This window comes from Cyanistes caeruleus, chromosome 1, assembly GCF_971803275.1.
Source record: "Cyanistes caeruleus chromosome 1, bCyaCae1.hap1.1, whole genome shotgun sequence".
Taxonomy (NCBI): domain Eukaryota; kingdom Metazoa; phylum Chordata; class Aves; order Passeriformes; family Paridae; genus Cyanistes; species Cyanistes caeruleus.
The window spans coordinates 27,683,125-27,704,529 of NC_141701.1; the positions used below are offsets into that span (position 1 = coordinate 27,683,125).

The window sequence follows — 21,405 nt, forward strand, 5'->3', positions numbered from 1 at the left end:
AAAATGTTTTATAAAAGCAGCAGGCTACAGGATGGCAGCTGATTCAACCTTCCATCCTTATTCTTGAGAATAAAGAGAATCACGTGTGGATTCACATGTGGAGAACTCAGAATGTTTGTTCAGTTTTGTATTTAGTTTTTGTTTGTTTTTTAATTTTTTTAAATTTATTTGTATACAGGATTAGAGGCAACTGAGAAGAAAAAAACCCAAACCTCTATATTTGCTGGAAATCAGTTTATACCTTTCAAATTAAATAGCTGAATTGGCATTAGCAACAGAATCTACTACCATAACAAAGTTAACTGTCAGTTCCTGGTCATGCATGACAGATTCACTCTGTTATTTCTACTTCACATTTAAGGCTTATTCTCCAACTTTTAATTATGCTCTAATATGTTGTGAAGGATTTAATTTTATTGAGAAAAACTGATCCTTAAATGATTTCAGAACCAAAGCTGAAGACTTTAGAAATGAAAGAATTTGAAGGATTAAACTGTTAGCAATAAAACTCTTATCCTACTATTGATAATGCAGAATATGACCTAATTCCCTTTTTTTCTTTTTTTTTTTTTTTTTTTTTAGCTACATCAGCATTGAAGTTACTATAACCTGTTAAACCTGTGCATGCACAAAGAGCATGTATGGCTAAAGTGGAAAAAGTTGAACTTTGGCTTGAAGAATGGTGAGGATTATAAGAATCTGGTCTGAACCGGAGATAAAAAAACAACACTGAAATCATTGGATACCTACATAGTGCTTTTGAACTACAGTTCATAATTAAAACTAAGCAAAACTTTACCCCAAAATAACTGGAAGCAAAACAGCCAAAATCAAGACTCCTGAAATCAACACCAGTGTGAGCCAGAGACTATTGAATATGATCATAAAACCTCCTGACATAGTACTGCTTCTCTTCAAATTATGGTGTGTAAGGCATTATATACCAAGGTAGTTGGAAAGTGGTTTGTAAAGAAGGTCAAATCTCAGATGAAGCTAAATTTATAGAAAATAATCTATGATCCAATTCATTTTATTAGTTGAAAGCTTGCCTAAAATCAGGACATATTGTGATTTTATTTCAAATTAGGGTTATACCACAATATGCAAATACACAGTTGAATGATCCAGTAAAGCAAGATGTGAGTAGTTCCTTGATATCACACAAAAGCTATTAACAGAACAACAATAAAGGCAATAACTCCTAGCCTGAAGCTCTTTATCTTTTTAAAAATTTTTAACTAACATGAAAGACATCAGAAAGTTCCAATTTGCTCTGCACAAACAGTGTTCCTCTCTTTCTGCACTGCCTCCTCTCTTGCTCCTGACTTTACTTTTTAGAAAGCCAATGAATACACAGACTGGTGTGGAGCAGTAACTTTTGAAGGAAATCCACTGACTGATTGCTATGATTACAGCTGGCTGAACTCCAAAGAAGGAATCTCTTCATCAAGGAGCTGGCAGTTATATTACAACAGAAGGGTGGGAAGCAAACTGTCAAGTAAAAGTTCACATAGCAGCCCTGGCTGCCTTTCATTTGCTCTTTTAAGCCTATCTTTCTCTTGTAGCTCAAGTGCATGTAAGATGTTAGGTTAGATGGATCAAATTTCAGTTTCCGGTGAAAAAGATCAAACTGATTTCAAGTGCGTAATCAGCCATCAGATCCACTTGAAATATTTGTTTAAGGCCTAGTGTGCTAAGAACTTAATATTAAGAAGAATTACAATTGTTATTATTGTAAAAAGCAGTTAGAGAAACACAGGCAGAACAGCAAGGGGTAGACACAGGCTAACTGATTTGTACTGCATTATAGGGAATTTGAAACTCAAAATATAAAACTTCAGAATTATATCTTTCAATATATCTATCAAGAGGAAGAAATTGAAATAAAACTTCTTTGTAACGATCTGGAAACTTGTAAGAATAAATAAAGTCTTTCTTATTCGACAGCCATAAGAAGGATGAAAAATGCTTCAATTTTCAGATGTGTTTTGAGTTGGGAGCTAGGTCTCATGATATTTCTTCACGTGACTGCCACAGTAAGCTTGTTCATACTAAATACTCACAGAAACCCATATAGATTACTATGGCAAGATGCTTTGTTGATACCTCAGAAACAGGAAATAAGAATACTGCTAACATAGACTTTTTCAAATACTATTTTCTGTAAGTCATGGGTCGGTCACTGATGTTTGGAAAACAAAAAAGCAAATTTAATGTAAATTGTTTTGTTCCACCGTGAGGGTACTGCCCAGAAAAATTGTCCTTCCTCCTCCCTCCATCTTCCACTGTAAGAAAATATCTCCCTTTTTGTTTCTTTGAGTTGTCCTTTTCTCATGACTTTCTTCTCTGTTATGTTCCCAGATTTCTGTCCTACACTCCCTGAAAATTTCAGCCTCCTGAACTTCCTTCAGAAACATTCTGTTGTGCATAATTTTCCCTCCTCTAGAAAACCTCCTGACTGTCTGGTTACATAGCTGAGAGTACAAATATTCAGTGCTGAGGAATTATTCATTACTAAACCAACATATAAATTATAGGGATATGTACTGTCTTTCTAGAATTGCTAGGGAAAGGGAAGTTATGGAAGACAGAAATAGTTGACAGTAAAAAAAATTAGAAAGGGAAATAGAATAACGAGAAAAGAAAAAGAGTGATCTCGTGCTACTGCCTTTCCCAATTATGAAGAACATTGCTACTGATATTATTAAAGTCAGAGAGGGGAAAAAGAATTTTTTAAGATTAATGGCTCTTGAGTTTGTTGCAAATTAAAGTTAATTTAGGAATTGCAGATTAAGAAAATAACATTTTTCTGGCTAAATCATTAGTCTTTTTTTGGCAATACATATATTGCTCTGTGTGTGGGAAAGTGGAAGTGATATAGAATGAAAAAATCAGGCAAATACAGAAACCATAATCTAATAAAATAATTAGATTTAGATTGCAGATCAGTAGAAAAAGTACATAATCTAGGATCTTTAAACATTGAGTAATGTCACAAAACCACTGAAAATTTCAGTCACAGCAATAGACCAACATTATTATTACTGTAGCTTTGTAACTACTTCTTGTGAGAGAGCTTCAAGCAAAAAAAAAAAGAAATTCTAACTTTATGAAATAGCTGTATTCATACCTGTTTCGGTCATAAAATAATGGAAAGTAGGCAGCTATAGAAAAGCTTAAGCCTTGTGGGTTTCGGAAAACTGGAAGAGAAGTATGTCAGTACTACTACCTGAAATGAAATGGTATAGATTCTGAGTGTCTTCCACAGATATCCATATGTGCTGTCAAATCCCAAATCCCTCCTGTCTCTCTACGACTACTCTGCAAGTCCCACCCAGTAATGAGTCTTTGCAGAACCCTGACATGTGCCTCCTGCCTCCAGGCTAAACCTCACTCCTAATCAAAGAGCTGGCTGTTTTAAGGGATATTCTCTGCAAAAGCAGAGAATCTGTTACTGCTGCCTAAGTCAGAAAGCCCAGGTGGTTTTCTGAAATTACTGCCTGGGTCTAAACAATGAGTTTAAATAATTGTCAAGTGTATTCAGTTCTCCTGTGATTTTCATGAAAACAGCTCCTGAATACCTGACCTGAATATGAATAAGAGTTACAAGATTATGTTCTGGTTGGTGGTTTTATTTGTGTCATAATAACAGAGCAAAATGAATCTAATATCTCTTCTTTTTGTATTTTTCCTTTGCTGAAGGAAAACAATTTTCTTAGCTCTCTCTCTTCAGAAGTTGGGTAGGAACAGTGTTTGCTCCTTCCAGCGGTGCTACCTGATAACCAGGATGAGGAACAAGAGTGATGGAATTTGTTACAGAGGATGCTCCATGGCTACATTCTATTTTGTGCCTTACAGACTATTGTCCATTAAAAAATCAATAACAAACCAAACACCCCCAAAAAACTGGCTGTGAATTGAAAAGACTTGCATATTTTGGAAGTGGACTGAGTATTATTCTAAGACACCCTGCAAAGACTAGGCTTTTATTTAAACTATCTCACTTCTGCAGACTGGGATCCCTCAATCCAATATATGAGAGCAGAATTTCCTATAGATCTGCAAAATGGCCTTGCAGGAAAGAAAACACTGCAAAGCAAGAGGAAGAAATGTGAATGGCAAATTAAAGCCATTTGATGCATCTTAGAACTAATCTTCTGGAAGAAAATGAATGAAATTTACTTTCTGTATTTTAGAAGCATTTCCAAGTTCTTCCAAGAATCTGAGCCCACCAAAATGACTCTGTCTCTTGTAGAAGTAAGTATCTGTGTTTGAAAGTTACTGTGATTAAGATATAATTTGGAAAAAGTATGGCTTTTCAGTATTTTCTACTGTCAAATACTTTCTAGAAAGAGGACCATGTAGCTAACACAGACCTCTAGTGTTTTGACTAAAAATGTAAAAATGCCTTAATTAGTGCTAATTTTACTTGTATCTCTCTTCTTTCTTCCATGAAGACAGCTATTCATCATTAAATAAATACATACAATGCATTAATTTTCACTTATGTTTCTCTCTGGGCTTTCCACCTAAAATTATACTGCTTATAGCAAACAATCAATCAAAACAAAAAAACTATAAAAAGATTGAAAAATTCAGAGACCAGATTGCTTCTGAGCTGATAACCAGATGTATATAATACATGCATTTTCAATGACCATTTCAATGAAGAGGTATTGCCTGCTTTTCCAGAAATAATCCCATTCTCTGCAGCTGGCAGTAAATGAATCTTTTTTCACAAGGCTCAAAAAAAAAATCAGTTGTTCCTCTCTTCTCTCTCCCAGTCTCTTCTGAATTCAACATTACGGGACATATTATGAAATGACATCTGACAGAAAAGAGAAATATTTTTACATGTTTGACAAAATTATTAGTTCCCATGATGGAATTTTCTGCCTCTGCATGTGTTGAAGTTATACTGACCACGTGTTATTATGGAAGTTACATACAATTATAGTTAGAAACCAAAAATAATTAATTCAAAGAATTCAAATAATTATGGCCTCTATTCACCATATAATATTATTGCAAGCTTTAAAAGATGCTGCATTGGCTGTATCCTAAAAAATGAGATTTTAATTTTAAGGCTCAGACCAATGACCAGTTACAAATCTGCATGCAGTATTAGCTGAACTTTATCAAGTGCTAAACTCTTGCATCTAGGTAGCTATGATAAATCAGCTGCCAACAAATAGCTGGTGATTAATAACTGGATAACCAATCTAATTATCTAGAGAGAATGATAACTGTTTTTTTGAGGTGATAATTATGCATCATTACTTTTAGGAAATTTCAAACAATGGAGAGCTAGCATGGCTAATTGAAAGAGGTTGGTATTTTAAATATATATTGCTTTTAAAACATTAAACATCCTTTGCACAAAGCAGGATGAACTTAATATGACCTGGCACTTAGTTGCTCTTTTTGCAGTGTCCATTTTGCAGTGTCCATATTTTTTATCAAGACTCTTGATTTGTCTTTTTAAGACTGAACCTTTCAAATTTTCCTGCATGAAGTTAATATGATGCATTTTCAGGGGTGGATTTTTGTACCAAAACTCTTGCCTCTCATATTAAAGTCTTCCAGACACACTGAACATTTGCATGACTTCTTTTTTATACTGAACTTACACGAACATGAATGGCATACAACATGAAAAGGTATTAAATTCCAGACACCTCTTGGGCTTGCTTATGTTAAATATGAACACAAAGTCCATAAAGTATGGAAATAACATTCTGAAGAAAAGCATCCTGTGCCCTTACAGGCTGTCACCCAGCACTCTGCACTAATAAATATCTCATCCTTCCCTAAGGATTTTATCTTCACCTCTAAGAGGCAAAGGAAGACAACAAAAATACCAAACTCTACTTCGTATTTTAGCCCAAAAATCATAATATTGCATTCAGATACTCTATCTGAATAGACTGCATAGGCTGAATATTTGCTCCTGAATGCTACCATTAGAGACTTTAATCAAAGATGTTACTATGGCTTCAGCACCAAATTACTCCTCTGCCTTGTACATGGAGTAAGAGAGAGTGGGTTTTCCTTCTTTGCTATGCACTTTGTGTAGAAAGAATGATAATTGGAATTGTCTTTACCAAGGGAGTACAGGAGGTCTTCTCTCCCTGCATTTGAGACACAAACTATAACAGCAAGAGCTGGGTTCTGCTTCTCTCCGGCTGCTTTCTGAGGGTGGGGAAAAAGCAACATTTTATCAACCAATTTTCCTTTGTGGGATCTCTCACGGGATGATTGCAGCCCTGCACATACAAGCAGAGCTCAAAAACCTGTGGGGGTCTTGAGGTCTTGGATTGCCACACTTCACGTTCCCTTCCCCTGCCAAAACAATAAGCAGTGGAAAAGCACCAAGAAGTTGTATGCTTAAGCACAGCAAAATGAAAAAGCTTAATTAGGTCCTGCAAGCAGCATAATGAAAATGTGGAAACAAATCTGTTACAGAAGACAGAAGAATGGGAGGCTGGTTTTGCAGGATCAAGCCATCTGTAGGCAGCCAAAAGTAATTTAGATTGGTGTTTTGACCAACTCTGCCTGCAAGAGCCATTAAGGGCACCCATGTGTTTATTTAATCGTGGTTAAGTCAGCACTTCTTCTGCAAACATTACTGTTTTTTAAAAGCCTGGTGGTTGCAGCTGTATGGGCTAAAACTTTAGACACAGATCCTGACACAAGAACTCATTGAGAACTCCCCAGTTTTTGTGGGACTAAGAGGAGCATCTCTTTTACTGAAGAGGTGTGTGCTGGTTTGGGCCCCTCCATAGAACATGGTGGTCTAACCCTCTGATGCCCTCCTTGGGGGTCAAGGAAATACAGAGGTAAAAGGCAAAAGTAGCATACAGGGAATAATCTTAGTAGGTTTTATCTATCTTCATTATTATGAACTTTCACAAAAGGATTTGAGTACATTACATGCAAACTTCTGAAAGGTTCTGGGGAAAAGGTAAGTCTATTTATGCAGATTAGAAATTCCAAGAGGAATCACTTTTACAAAGTGACATACAATAACTGTGTGGACATAGTGTGGATTTACAGAGTAGCCACCAATCTGCTCATATGGAAACAAACCCAAGGTTAAAACACAGTACTTCCTCCTAGTATAATAAGCTAAAATTGCCAGCATGGTTCTTTATTTTCATTATAAGAAGTAGGTTTTACTATTTTGTGGCAAATATTATAACCACTAGCATTGTATTTTTATTTGTTTCTTGGATTTTTGTACTTAGAATTTTGATCCTTAACCACAATGGCAAGAAGCTTATTTTTTTAATCTTAAAGTTGATATTTTCAGATAATCACTTCATTATGATAGTGGAGGCCCCCAAAAAGCCAACTCAGTAGGATAAATTACAAACTGGAGTAATGAAATTTATTAACAGAAGGGACCGAATTTGATAATAAATTTGGACATTGGACATTGGCATGCAAAACAAGAGCAGTGTACCCTCCACACCTCCTCCAAATATTTTCCAGTAATTTTGAGCTGGTAGAAAATAGAAAACAGCAAGCAATTAATCCAAAACATACTCAAAAAAAAAAAAAAACCAGAGTTATTTTATGCTATGTAAATCAAGACATATCTCAATCCTGTTTATGCTAATTTTCTGAATTATTTTGATCATAATTTGTACAGTTTCTTACTTGTTAACTTTACTTTGCACTTCAGAACTGGAAGTTAACTTCTAGTTCTGCAATTAGTGCAACAGTTTGGAAGTTACTGATAATTATGGTAGAATTAACCCTTAAATGGATGTTTTGTACGGGATCTTTTGTCTGAAGTTTATATTCTTGACAGCACAAAGTATGGTGTGAACAACGGAAAATGAGAGTGAAGACACATAAAAAAGATACAGTTCTGAAGGAAAACAGGGAGAGAGAATGCTAGGTCACTTTGGAAAGTTTTCAAGAAAAAAGTTGAAAGGAAAATCGTGCATGAAAGATGAAATTCAGACTCAAAATGCAGATAATTGCTACTAATACATATATTAGTCTACATTTTATGAAAGAATGGTACTATTTTAGAATATGAAACATTTAAAAATAATTTTTTTAGCATGATAAATTATAATTTTAATATAGCAAACATATAATGGTTTAAGTGACTGACACTATAAAGGCTATAGCTGAAATATGCATATGAGTGAAGGGATTTACAAGTAGGCTAAAATATGATTTTTTTCAAATTCATAATTTTGATTTTATTTCTGTTGTTGAAGTATCACATTTTTTTTTAAAGGACACTATCAATTTTTTTTTTCATGGTTTAGACAAGTGGTGTAGATGATATTTAGAATGATTTCTGAATAAAGTCAGTGAAAATAAATTAATAAACCAGCTACCTTTTAATGCAACATTTAAATCCTTCATGTATTTTAGTGTAAGTTTTCTTTAGTCAATAAAGGCAAAATATAGATAGTTTATTTTTGAGAAGGAAACTATTCATTACTGCTGACTTTATTGACTAAAACCTACATTTCATAAGCTTAAGCATAGTAAATAACCATAATGTTGAAACAGGATGTTTATGTTCAACCTAATCTGATATATTATATTGTACAGTTGTTGAATATATAAATATCCATGAAAATATACATATTCTTACTTACCCAACGGACAGGAAAGGCTCCTTTGATTCAAGTCTGTCAAGTAAATAACAAAAGTTTTAAATATAGATATTTATTGTGTTTAAGAACCATTATACAATGAGTTTAAAACAGTCATTCTCAATGTCATGTTTATTTAATGATAAAATTTAACAATGAGAGTAGGGCCTGATTCATTTTAGTAGACGCTTAATTCTGGAAAAAAACCCATTTACCTAATGGAGCTTTGGTCTAGAATTAAAATATTTACAAAGCAGTGCACCTAGGCCCTTTGAATTTCAGAGATTCACATGACTAGTGTGGATATTTGCATTAGAGTGAATAAGAAATGTGCTGCACCTGTTTTGGTAGATCTAGATGTTCTAAACCCAGTGGTTAAAGGTGCTCTCCCACTCCCTGCTGTGGCTGTGAGGAGATGCACCACCTGCACGCTGGCAGGAGCCTCTTCTGCTGGTAGTTTCCATCCAGCCAGGACAGATGTAAGAGTCCTGATCTCTATTATCAGGCACTGCTCCTGCTCTGGTATCTGCAACTGGCTGCCCTTATTTTGTTAGTGTGTTCTGGATTCAGTGAGTATACTGATATCAGCTGCTTGATAGGACCATTAGTATGTGATTTTAGGGTCCTTTATAGACATGTTCAAAGCATATTTACAGCTGAGTAATTTTGTGTGGTTACATGACACGCAAAAATGTTCTGTTATGATTCCCACTGAGCATACTCTGTTAAGCAGAGCAGAAAAAAAAAGCCCAGGTCATTAATATGTCTTTGTAGCCTTTAATAAAAGTGTTTCTAATGAATCAAAGCATATTATATGTGGAACTGAATGTTTAATCTATGAATCTGAAACCAATTTGGTCCCACAATAAAATATTTGAAATATAATTAAACAGCTATTGTTAGTTGCAAATGAAGGTAAATAGTAAATGTTTTAAAAAAAAGTTTCATGAAAGTTCTCTTTGTAAAAAACTGAGTACTGTCTCATTCATTCAGCAGAGGGTTTGTGCAAAAAAACTCACAAACCAATAGACCAGGTCAGTTATTATCATCATCTAATTTCCAAAATGTATTGAAAATATGGTCCTTTTTTCTGTTGACTTAATGACTATAGCTCACTGTTCTATTTCTTTCTGGGGTTGAAATCCACATGGAACTAGAAGAATAGAAGAGGAAACACTGATGTGCTTTGCATACACCTGGAAGCACAGCAGAATCCCAAAGCTGCATGACCTTGTGGTCAGGGCAGTGCCAAGAACATCTGAGCCTGGCATTCTCTGTGCTCAGGCAGTGCTGCCAGAGAGCAATAGAATGGCAGGGCCCTCATGGGGGGTTTCACCCTTCTCCTGCAGCTAGTGTCATGTTTTTCTTTCCTCTTTTTCTGCTTAATGAAATTAATCAGTCAGGGGAAGCACTCAGTATTTGGCTGGAGAAATTAACTATAAGTAAGATGACCAAAGAATGAAATCCCTAGAACATACTTACATACTTCATAATACAGAAATTTTGTAATCAAGAGAGACCTAGCACTATTCTGATGGAGGACATTCTGATGTATTTTACTTGAAAACAAAGAGTGTGTGATAGAATGAATGCCCTGTGGACAAAATACTGCGATTAAAAATCTATTTGAAGTCCATTCTCAAGCTGGATTCAATTTAATTTAAATAGTGCTGCCCTAGGTTTGACCTCTCTCTGTATCTGACTAAATGGTTTTAGATAATTTGCTGCATTACTTTTAATTAGTTCAAGTGTTCCTCACAGTAAAGGAATACAATTATCTGTTGGCCTCTTATTTGGTAATTCAGTATATGGCAAATTAATATAAAGATTTAGAACTGCAACACAATATGAAATAACATCCTATATCATCATTACTGGTGACATTTGTCAATACAAAATGCATTTTAGCTTTCTTTTTAACCTAATATACACTGAATTTTCCAGAGTTTTGAGGAATTCTTGAAAAATTCAAAATCATATTGCAAAAAGACTAATCCTGATAAGTTTAGAGAAGTGCAGTCATACACCTTCAGGAAAAATCTTAAAGCAGAAACTGTCTTTGCAAAAATATATTTTTGTGTCCAAGAAATACTAAGCTAGACAGCGAAGGGAATCATGTTTTAGTTATGAAGGAATGGTGGTGAAGTAGGAGAGACAGAGATTTTTTCTTTCTTTCCTGAAATGGTTTTCCCATCAGAAAAGGTCAGTTTGTCAACATGCCAAGGCAATATATCAGTTTGAATAGGAGGGAGGAAGGATAATCAGTAGCACGACTGGGACATGGCAGACTGAAGTGGTATTTTGCTTTGATTCTTGGTTAAGATTTTCTGAGCTAAGGTTTTCCTTATCTACATATAATAAGTTTTGCAGGAGGAAAAAAGTTGCTCAATTAAAACCAGTCACTAAATGGAACAGATCATTTGCAATAAGCAATTGATTACTACCCACTGATATGTTACTGCCACAATGTTTTTAAAATAAGGACCCTACAGATTTCCCATTTCATGTTATTCTCCTTGCGACCTGTCTTGGAGAGAAATTTTACAAGGTCTGACTAACCCAATTGTTCATTTTATTATTTTCTTTGCTGCTAAGGTTTCTTATAAAAATGGCAATTAACTAAATTCCATCTTTGACATGGACTGAACATCCAGATGGACAAATTTTCAAGGTTTGCAACATGCAACATGCAAATGTGTGGGGAAATGTGACTAGACTAAGGGTATGTGAATTCATCTTTGACTTGTAAATAAATCATGGAACGACACCAAGATCCCAAAGCAAATTTTACTTTTCTTCCATAATTGTCCTATTAAGATTACAGGCAAGACTTTTTCTGCGTTTGAGACCTGACCCAAGATACATAAATCTATATAATTACCTGTTAAAGAATCCTCTCCTCTCCTTCCCAAAACTGTACAGGACAAAGTGAATAACATTTCTAACAATCTCAGTGCAGTACACAAGCAAATGGATTTTAGCCAAGGATTCTCCAAGGTAATTAATTATGAATCAATATATTCTTCCTCATGGTGGTCACATAATTTAATCTTTAAGGATTTAGTAGGAAAACACGTGGAATTTAATGAATTTGTTAGGATTCTTATTCTGACTTGTTGAAAAAACAAAACCATCTGCCCTGAATCAAAGAAACGGGTTAAGAACAAACATTTTTTTCAGAGTCATTTTAGGTTTCAAACCTTATATCAGAATTCCTAAGGAGGATTAACTGAGTGTGTTGCTGATATCACACATTTGCTGTTTGACATCTAAAATGCATGAAAAGTGACTGGAGTTTTCAAGGCTATTATAAACATTTTTATTCCTGCCAGATAGGAAAATCAGGGTAACTGAAAAACATTATGGACTTCAGTATAGTGTTAATGTATATTTAGACTGACTGATGTGGCTGACTTACTTACCTGTCAAGTATGTCTTGTTTTGCACTCAAGGAACCAAAGAATTAGCAGGACCAAAGATTTAGCAGAAATATGCATAGTGAAAGAATATTCAGATTTATGGCCCACCCTGTTTATTTTATTTTTATTAAATTTATTTTTTTTAATTAAATTTTAAAACTACAAAAACAACTCAAGGGACCTTTCAAAAGAAACTTACATTTCCACTCACAGTAATCAAACATGGATGCATTTCTCTCTGAATGTTTAGTTTGTGGTTTGAAATGATGGAAAACTGTTGTTCTTCAGAACTTTTTAAGCAGTGTTATAGATTGTCATCTAATTTCTTTTTAAGGCACATGCACTATAATATTTGCTATCCCCCCGATACTTTCATTCAATGCTAGCAAGCCTAATACAAACATGTCTGAATTTACAGAAGAAATCTAATTTCATATAACTTACACTATCTATTGAGTCTGAAAGAACAATTGCTGGTGTACACTAGGTAATCCTTCCTTTCTAGTTTGTGTGACTTAATTTCAATCCAAGATCATTTTCCTGGACACTGTCAGTACCTTCTGTCAAATAGAATAGGGTAAGAAGCTCATTTTGTCTTCTGAAGCTTCCATAAAGATCTTTATAAATATTGACAAGCTTTATCAAGAAACTCTGTCATATTCTGGAGCAAATAAATGGTAGAATGACTGTATAAATGATCTAATCTATCAGAAGTGTTTCAGAAGCAGAGGGAATGGAAGAAAAATTTACAGGTATACGTCAACTTTTACAACAGTCTCTAACCAATTTAATAACTTCCACTCGCATCTGGTGGTTGACATTGTAATTGATAACTCTGATTAGAAAAACAACAACAACCAGCTGCTGTTTTCATGAATATTACATAATGTCAAATACCATGTATTCGTTTTCACAGTGCCTCAAGAAGTTATCTTCCACAGACCTAAGTGCTTTTGTTATTTATTGAAACATAAAGATTCTAGCACAAAATATCATCACTCAAGCCATGGGTGGGAACTAACATACTACGAGCTCGAAGTGTCATTTCTCAGTACAAACTTAGTCCTTTGATGTGATAACTGACCTGGTGGATAAATGATAAGACAGATGATAGGTGAGACTTAGTCTCATTTTTAAAGCTCTTGATATTTCCTCATATGAGAGTCTCATAATCAAGCTGAGAAAATAAAATCTAACCCCTGCATGACCATGGACAAAGAATTAGGCCAATGGGAAAGACAGACACCTTAAATAACATGAACACTCATTGTTATGCTCTATTTAACTTTGGTTTGCATAAAATATTTTAACAAAAATGTTGCTGCAAGTAAGATAGGTACCAAAAAGCTGATTTTTAATCATTCAGTGAAGAGAGTTAAAATCTGATCTTTTTTTTAATTGAAGAATTAGTCTGAATTCAGTGTAATGAAATTTAAAAAAGAAGAGCAGAGTGAGAATTTGAGAACAAGAACTATACTTTATATATATAAAATGTAGTACTGGCTGGTTAGTGCAAAAAAACTTTTCAAGAGAGGAAGAACTGAGTAACAGGAGACTGCTAGTTATGGGGACATATGAGAACATTTTTCCTCAGAGCTGATTGAGAAGTGTCCTTTAATCAGAATATTCTTCTTCTCTTCTAGTCTCAGATCATCATTAATCAAAGGTCACGACTGAAATATTCAAGTGCACTAAAACTAAGTTTTACTAATTACTGAAGAATTTATTCAATAAGAAAGCTACTACACTAGTAAGCACTCTAGGGATAAACAGATTATCAAACAAGATTATCCCTTTGGCTACCAGACTCTCTCTGTGCAGATCTATACATAATCCTTAATACATGTATAATACATATTTAGTCTCTTATCTGTAATGTGTTGTGTAGTATCACAACACATTACACATTCTGACTGACTAAAAAAGATAACTTTTTCTAATATTTTTTTTATTTTTGCCTAGTTTAATTATTTAAGATTGAGAATAACTTAGATCACTTCTTGAAGCATCAGCTTTTCCCCCAAGTCCATGAAGAAGAAGCTGTACCCAGAAGAAGTTAACTTCCCAAGACATCTGTAGGTGATATGGATCATACATAGCTTAATTTCTTGTCACAGAGAAAATTATAGTTAGTCTCCATGAGAAAGCTTGATTTCCTGTGTAGGAATGCTTCTGCTCTCCCTTGGGTTTAGCTTGCATTCATGCACTTACTCTGCATTAAATATGCTGCAAGATGGAGGTGCCTTTAGTCTTTTCAGTATTTTGAAGTGAAAGAAATGGAATATGTGGAATATGCATATGAACATATTTCGTATGTGTATAGAATATGCATATATATATACATACACACACATATTACATTATTTTTAAGCATTTTATATGTCTGGACAACAGAAAATAAGTGCAAGGTTTTGTTAATTAATTAAATTAATTTAAAATCTATTTTATTCTATTTTTTAAAAAAAACCTGCAAAAAATACTGACTACTGATACAGTGCATTTTATTCAACCAGTTCTACTTAGCACTTACTTATTACCATGACAGGGTAGTGCCATAGCAGTATCTGCTGGAAAAGATTTTGAGGGAATACTTAGCACAGGGTGCTGTCAACGATATCTGATGTTAAACTGTACTCATGTGTAGTGTACGTATCAGATATATCAGATGCACATAGTATGTGACCAAATGTAGTTATTTTCCTAGCAAAATCTGTTTCTTACATAATTTATAAACATTTTTGACATAAGTACAAATTTCAGGGGCCTCTAGGATTTTTTACCCCATGGGTAGCTAGGATAGATAACCTTTTAGCCATTAGTGAGTAAAATGTAATTAATAATTTGTTTGGAGTTATCTTTGAAGTTTGACAGTTGAAAAGCTGAATAAAAGGTATCTCTACCTACAGGGAGGAATTGCTTTAAAGAAAATGCCTCTTCCCCATACTAACTTTCACAGCAGCAAGAGGTTAGGATGAGACATAAACCAGCACATGCAAAAGTTGGTTTTGATATACCAGTACAAATGTACACTGTCATATTGGATACTGAATGCATTTCTGTTATAACATGGGATGAAAGGGTTTTGGGGCTGAGGCAGGAAAGGCTGGCATGGAGATCTAAGGGGAGTTAAAGGAAAAAAGGAAGCAGTTTCCAATAATACTCATAAATAGGTGACCTAAATTTTAGGCATCAAGAAGAGAGAGAAACCCAAAAGCTCTAAGTCATTTAAAAGCCATATCCTATCTGATTTTACAGGTTAGATTTTGCTGCATCTTCCTTTATGAATCCAAAGCTTGCAAAGATAACATAAATGGTGTCATGGATTCTCATAGTTGACTAAATCCTGGTAGTATGTCTGAGGAAAACTAAATTGTGACTTGGAGTGAAATTGATCCAGAATCTACATTTGAAAATCTTAGATAATAATGGATTCCATTTTCCTGCCATGCCACCAAAGTAATCTGTTGCAAAACAGAGTTATAAGCTAAACTTTAACAATTTAACCCACACAACACATCTGTGTGATGTTTCCAGTAATGAAGACATTCACACTCAGATTCCTAGTGAGATTCTTGCAAGTTTCCCAAACTCAAAACATGCTCAATTTGGTACATTTTTTCAAGAGAGCAAAGGAAACAAAACCTGAAGAATGAAAATAACTCCATGCCACTGTCAATTTTTATTTGCTTTTTCCTGTGACTTTTACTAGCTGCTGAATTTTGCAAATAGCTATGCTCCGAGCAAAAGATGGAATTTTGAGAAAAATATAGTGATCTACGTAGTGTGCCTTAGAGCTCTCTTCCTCACAGGTTTAATCATTCTTTGCATGAAGTTGATTTCACCTGACCCTTTTCTGCTCTAAAGCAGAGTAAGAACGCTCAGGTCATATGTACTGATCTAAAAACATCTTGAATGGGTTCTTCAGGGTGGGTTGAACAAAGCAGTGTTGACGGATCTAACACACACAATCAATACTGCTTTGCTGTGTGGCTATTTGCAGTCACAAAGAGATGAAGGTTAATGCAGGCATTGCCTTTGAGGATCCCAAGGGTAGAGGCTTAATATCCTTTTTCCCTCAATGACACTACTAACACTTTAAAGAAGTTAGAGGAGGGTCACTTCTCTAACAATGTAAGATTCATGCTTGTCATGCTGTTTCCTAGAGTAATCCCACTCATGCAAAATTGAAAAATGCAACATATATTTTTATGCCAATAGGTACCAGAAAATGCTCATTTCTTAGGATACAAATCACATATGATTATGAATATGTTTTTACTGTTCAATAAAATAGCCAGTGCTTTTGCCAGAAGTATTGGAAATATCAGCATACAATACCAAAAAATCATGCAATTTCTAACCCATTCTTTAAAAAATAAAATTACGTTTAACATTATGCATCAACAGCACTAAGTATCAGTTCTGGCAGGGTGGATAACATATTTTCAGACTTCAAGACTGACAGAATTCACCAAGAAATAAAGCTACATGGTAATTTTATTTTTATAATTCACTGCACAACAATATGTTGCTAATGTCCCTCTGTGTTGCACTCAGCCTACCATGCTATTTGTAATCTTACTTAGCAATCCATTTTCTTTCAAATGAAGTATACATTAAATTTCTTCTTCTTCTAATATCATTCATAAAACTTTAAAATATGTTACAGTCTCTTGTTTATCCAACCTCCCTTATTTATTCGCAGAGTGCTAAATTTATAACCCAGCATCATATTTCTGTTTCTTTCTGTAAACCACTTAAACGGTGCCCTTGCAGTACACCAGCAGCTCCCAGACCAAATTACAGCCTTCTGTAAAATTAGAGGTGTTACATTATGTGAGAACCAATGCCTAATTGCAAGTCCACTAAGTGGTTTGCTGAAGCACAGCGTTCTGCATCTCTGATTGCTGAAGCAATTAAGGGTTTACTAAACTCCTGAAAATGAAGAATTCTTCTGCTCATTTGCAGTGCCAGGACAGGCACTCTATTCTCTGTCATGAAACTTATGCCCTTACTTTTAAGAGAGTTTCTGAGCAGCAGGGTCTGCAAATCTTGATACTGTTTCTATGATGCCTTCTTTACTAAAACTCAAGTGTAGAAAAAATTCCATGTTGTCAGTTTCTGATTTTTTTTGATATGTTGAAGTCATTTTAGCCTAACTGAAATACAGCAGAACACCTACAGAAGACATTGTCTTCATATGGTAGGCAACATGTCAAGTCCAAACTGTTTATTTCTTAAATTAAATGCAAGAATCCATGCAGTAATAAAGGGTAGAAATCTCACGTGTAATAAGGGATAGGAATAGGGCACAGGCTGGCAAGATTTAAAGCAAATGCATGACTAAAACTACTATTTCTGTTTGCCTGCAGGCAAACCAATCAATATTCTGGATCTTTTAGGAGTTTACTTTTTGATTTACAAACCAAAGTTTTTTCATTCATATTAGCAGCAAAAATTCTTCAATAAGAAAGAAGTCATAATAATTTCAATATTTCAATGCGATCAGAAATGGAGGGTATGTTTTCTGTTCTACTGTGGTATAAACAGTAATTAAAAACCATGAAAGAAAAAAGGTTACAGTTGGATATTTTATCTATAACATATTTCTATCTATTAAAAGGTTTCATAGCAGAAGAAAAAAGTAAGAAAGAAAATTAAACACCAGGAAAAAAAACCCACAATAATAAGCAAACAGACTATTCTCCAAATTTGCTAATCTCTGAGAATGAATGGGGTTATGGTATCTGGGCTGCTATGCTAAAAAACAACATCATTCATACGGTACCATCTATCACCTCATGCAGGAGGAAGAGTACTGAGATAGAAAAAGGGATGCAGCTCCTGCGCAGATGTGTATAAACTGGAGTAATTTCCTCTTAACAAAGGAAAAAAAATCCTGAGGAAATACTGTATAAGTCTAAGGAGTTACTTGAGAGGAGATTGCTACAAAGAAAAGTGCTAGTCTTTATGTAGGACCTACTTCTAAATGGATCCATGTCAAGGCCATAGTTTAAAAACTGATGGTGAATAAAAGCAAACAAAGATGATAAAAATGTAAGATTTATCATATAGTGAGGATCTGAGAGGCAAAACCTGCCCTTGTCCCCTTCTTAAGGGGAGTTAAGAGTATTTTTAATATAATGAATAGGAAGATTTTAAAAAAAGAGAGTTTTGCTATCCTAACTGTTGGACTTAACATACAGATTAGGAATAATATGACTGAATTGAAAAACTTGAAAAAATCAAGATGACAGTTGCATTGTTGTCTTTTGGTCTATATCTGTGATTTATTTCAACATAAAGAGAACCAAAAGGTTTTCCTGGATGTTGCTTAGGACCTGAGACATGTTTCTTTCTCCCATATGCCCCCTCTCTAAAGCTATGAAGTGGTGTACATTCATACCCTGGAACACATGAAAGGTCAAACTTAATTCTTTGTCTGGCTCTCCCAGCAGATCCCCACCTCATGCACCATGCACCAAGCACCTCATGCAGCAGAGCCTGCAGTAATTGTGCTCATTTTCATGGCAATAAAAATGGCACCAGTACGTCAGCCTCAAAAGACTCAAAAGTAGGGACCCTTGTCATCCTTCTCCAACCCTCTCAACCTGGTTGCTAGCAGAGGGAAGGGTGACAGATTAGACTTTTATCCTGTTCCCAAGCTGACAGCCACAGAGAAGCCACCATGTGGCTGAGCATGGTGGCTCTGCTCCACCTGTCCTGGGGCTTGGGAATGGTTGTGCACCATCAAAAGCCTCCAGAGTCAGCAAAGCCAAGAGCCTCATCCCCTTCTAATAACAGAAACAAAGGCTTCCAAAATGGAGACAAAGCTCTCAGCCATGTATTCAATATGCCATATAACATGGTGGTGGGCTGAAATGAACAACAAATAATTAAAACATTTTATAATGCAGAATAACAGTCCATCAGAGTGCTTGTGGTTGATTCTACTTTGGTATGTTAGAGAATTAGCACCGGAAAAAAAACAGTAAATGGGCTTTCATATGGTGACACAGAGATGCTTTAGTGAAATACTGATCAAAACATCACTAAATTAAAAAGACAAAGTGTGATGTTTTATTTTACAAAAACATTTTTCCCAAAGAGTGCTTTAATACGTTTGTGTCAGCACCTTTAATCTTCACCTTGTACTTCAAAGATACTAAGATGTGCCAGTGCAATTAATTTTTGCTGGAGATTAGACCAATACAAGATGAAAAACAATTTTAAGATGCAGAATTTTTAGAGCATGTGATTTTCTGCAGAAGTGGTGTGCTGAAAAGAAAATTCAGAATAATTTTGAAACTTCTGGGATTAAGGTCCCCCCTTACATACTGAACAGCAATGCAAATTAGGATGGATGCTGATGGAGTTTACAGTTATTTAAGAATTTATCTGATTCCTGAGCATGACTCTAAGTACATTTTAAGACATTCAATGAGCATGCTTAAAATTAATAATGTGTTTAGCAGCTTTCTGAAGAAAAGACTAAATGTTCTCAAAATATTTTTAAGGCCTAAATAAAAATGGAAGTCCTATTATTATTTACTTATCTGTCTTGCACCTAAAATAATCTGTGTGTCTCACATTTAGGCTCATGCTAAATTTCACATAGATAAGACTAAATGAGATTATTTTCACACAGTTCATAAAGCTAGAAAAGTTAAAATAAAGGAATGTAGATCCTGACCTGAGATATTAAATAGTATTATACCATTACAGGAAAAAATGAATCTAATGACCTGGAGACACAAGCAAATTATGAGGATATAGCACATCATAGACATCAGTTGCTCTGTACTAATGACTTATGTGTATATCCACCTATAAATGTGATTCTTTTCAGAGATACAAAATTCTTTGAAGACTTTTGAAGCCTCAAATACTTCAAACTAAATGAAATCCTGCAAGCCTTTGCAGCACTCCTTCTTGCTATCTTAAAACTGTTCTTTATGTTGTCTCACATATGAAAAATACCATTTGAAAATCTGTAACAAGGGAAACTGGACAATTATCACTTGTTATCCTTAATACTTTGTTGTACAGTGTTTTTCCATTGGATGTCTACCTTAAGAACATTTCTTCTAGACAACTTTCCTGAACATGCTTATGAAAACTGAAAAGTAAATGTCAAAGCTTGTTCAAATGACTGTCCTGGTTTAGTCCAGGACAGAGTTATTTTTTTTACAGTAGCCAGGTGTGGTGGTGTGTGCCTGTGCTCCCAGCTGCTATGCCCCCTGGATTGGATTGCTCGAGCCCAGGAGCTGTGGGCTGCTGTGTGCTCTGCTGAGTGGGCTGGCCATGACCCGAATGTTGTTGAATACCATTTTAAATCATTGCCAGGGGTGGGGGAAAAGGACTTTTTCTCTGGTTTCTGCAAGAAGGGCATTCCTATTTCAGCTGGGAAAAAGCATGGCGTGGCATGGTGTGGTGTGGAAAAGCTGGTTGGTATTGGTCAAGGGCTTTCTGTGTAAATATTTTTTTGTACTTTTATTATTGATATTTTTGCTCTTGCTTTTTTTAAATCTGATTGCTGTTTCCAATACATTCTTCTTATCTCAAACTGCAATTTTCACCCCTTCGTGCCTCCAATTCTCAACTTTATCCCCAGAGTGGGAAGGTGGAAGGAAAGGGGTGGGAGCGAGCGAGCAGAATCTCATTTGGGTGAGTCTCAGAGGGCACTAAATTTGGAGTGTCATCGCTAAACCATGAAAATGACCATATAACACATCTCTTTCTACACTAAATTTGCTGTCTTGTCAAAGAAGGAAATTATATTGCTTCAGCATAATATTCTCTTTATTTTTTATACAATTTATTAATTTGGTCTGGATAAATTGATTACTAGTAATGTGTTCTAGTACATTTCTTAGAATCAAATCTAGTCTGACCTAATAATTTGCTGGATCTCTTCTTAAAAATAGATATAACACCTTCCCATACCCACTGTTTCTTTACCTTACAAGACCTCCATACATTTGAGAAAGAATCACTAACAGTCCACACACATATTTCAGCTAGTCCTTTGAACAGACTGCAGTGAATGTTATCAGATCATTTCCATCAAATTCACTTAGTCAAACACTGGTTAGCCAAATTTTTAGAGAGGTAAAAACACTACAGTTTTTACCTCTGGTGAAAACTGATTTTCTTTAGTAGCTGGTCCCCACTTTTGATGAAGTAAAAGAAGCCTTTTCTGTGTCATCTACTATCTGCTTTTTTCCCTCCTAACTAAAAATCCAAGGATGTTACTCTAATGACTATCTTTTTTTTATCCCCTTATATTGTTATGTGCTTTAGCCTTTCTGACATCCCATAGGATGACTCTGCTCTTTTTTTCTACCTTCAGTCATGGGGTT

The 21,405-nt window shown here is 35.0% G+C and overlaps 1 protein-coding gene across 10 annotated transcripts in view; it reads right to left on the minus strand.

Annotated features, from left to right (window-relative positions):
• RALYL (RALY RNA binding protein like) overlaps positions 1 to 21,405 on the minus strand; it is a 362,753-nt gene that overhangs the window by 43,319 nt on the left and 298,029 nt on the right. For all 10 annotated transcript variants that reach the window (XM_023920825.2, XM_086883786.1, XM_023920824.2 and 7 more), the window contains one exon: positions 8,628 to 8,660. In XM_023920825.2, the coding sequence (XP_023776593.1) occupies positions 8,628 to 8,660 (33 nt within the window). The remainder of the gene's footprint in view (positions 1 to 8,627; positions 8,661 to 21,405) is intronic.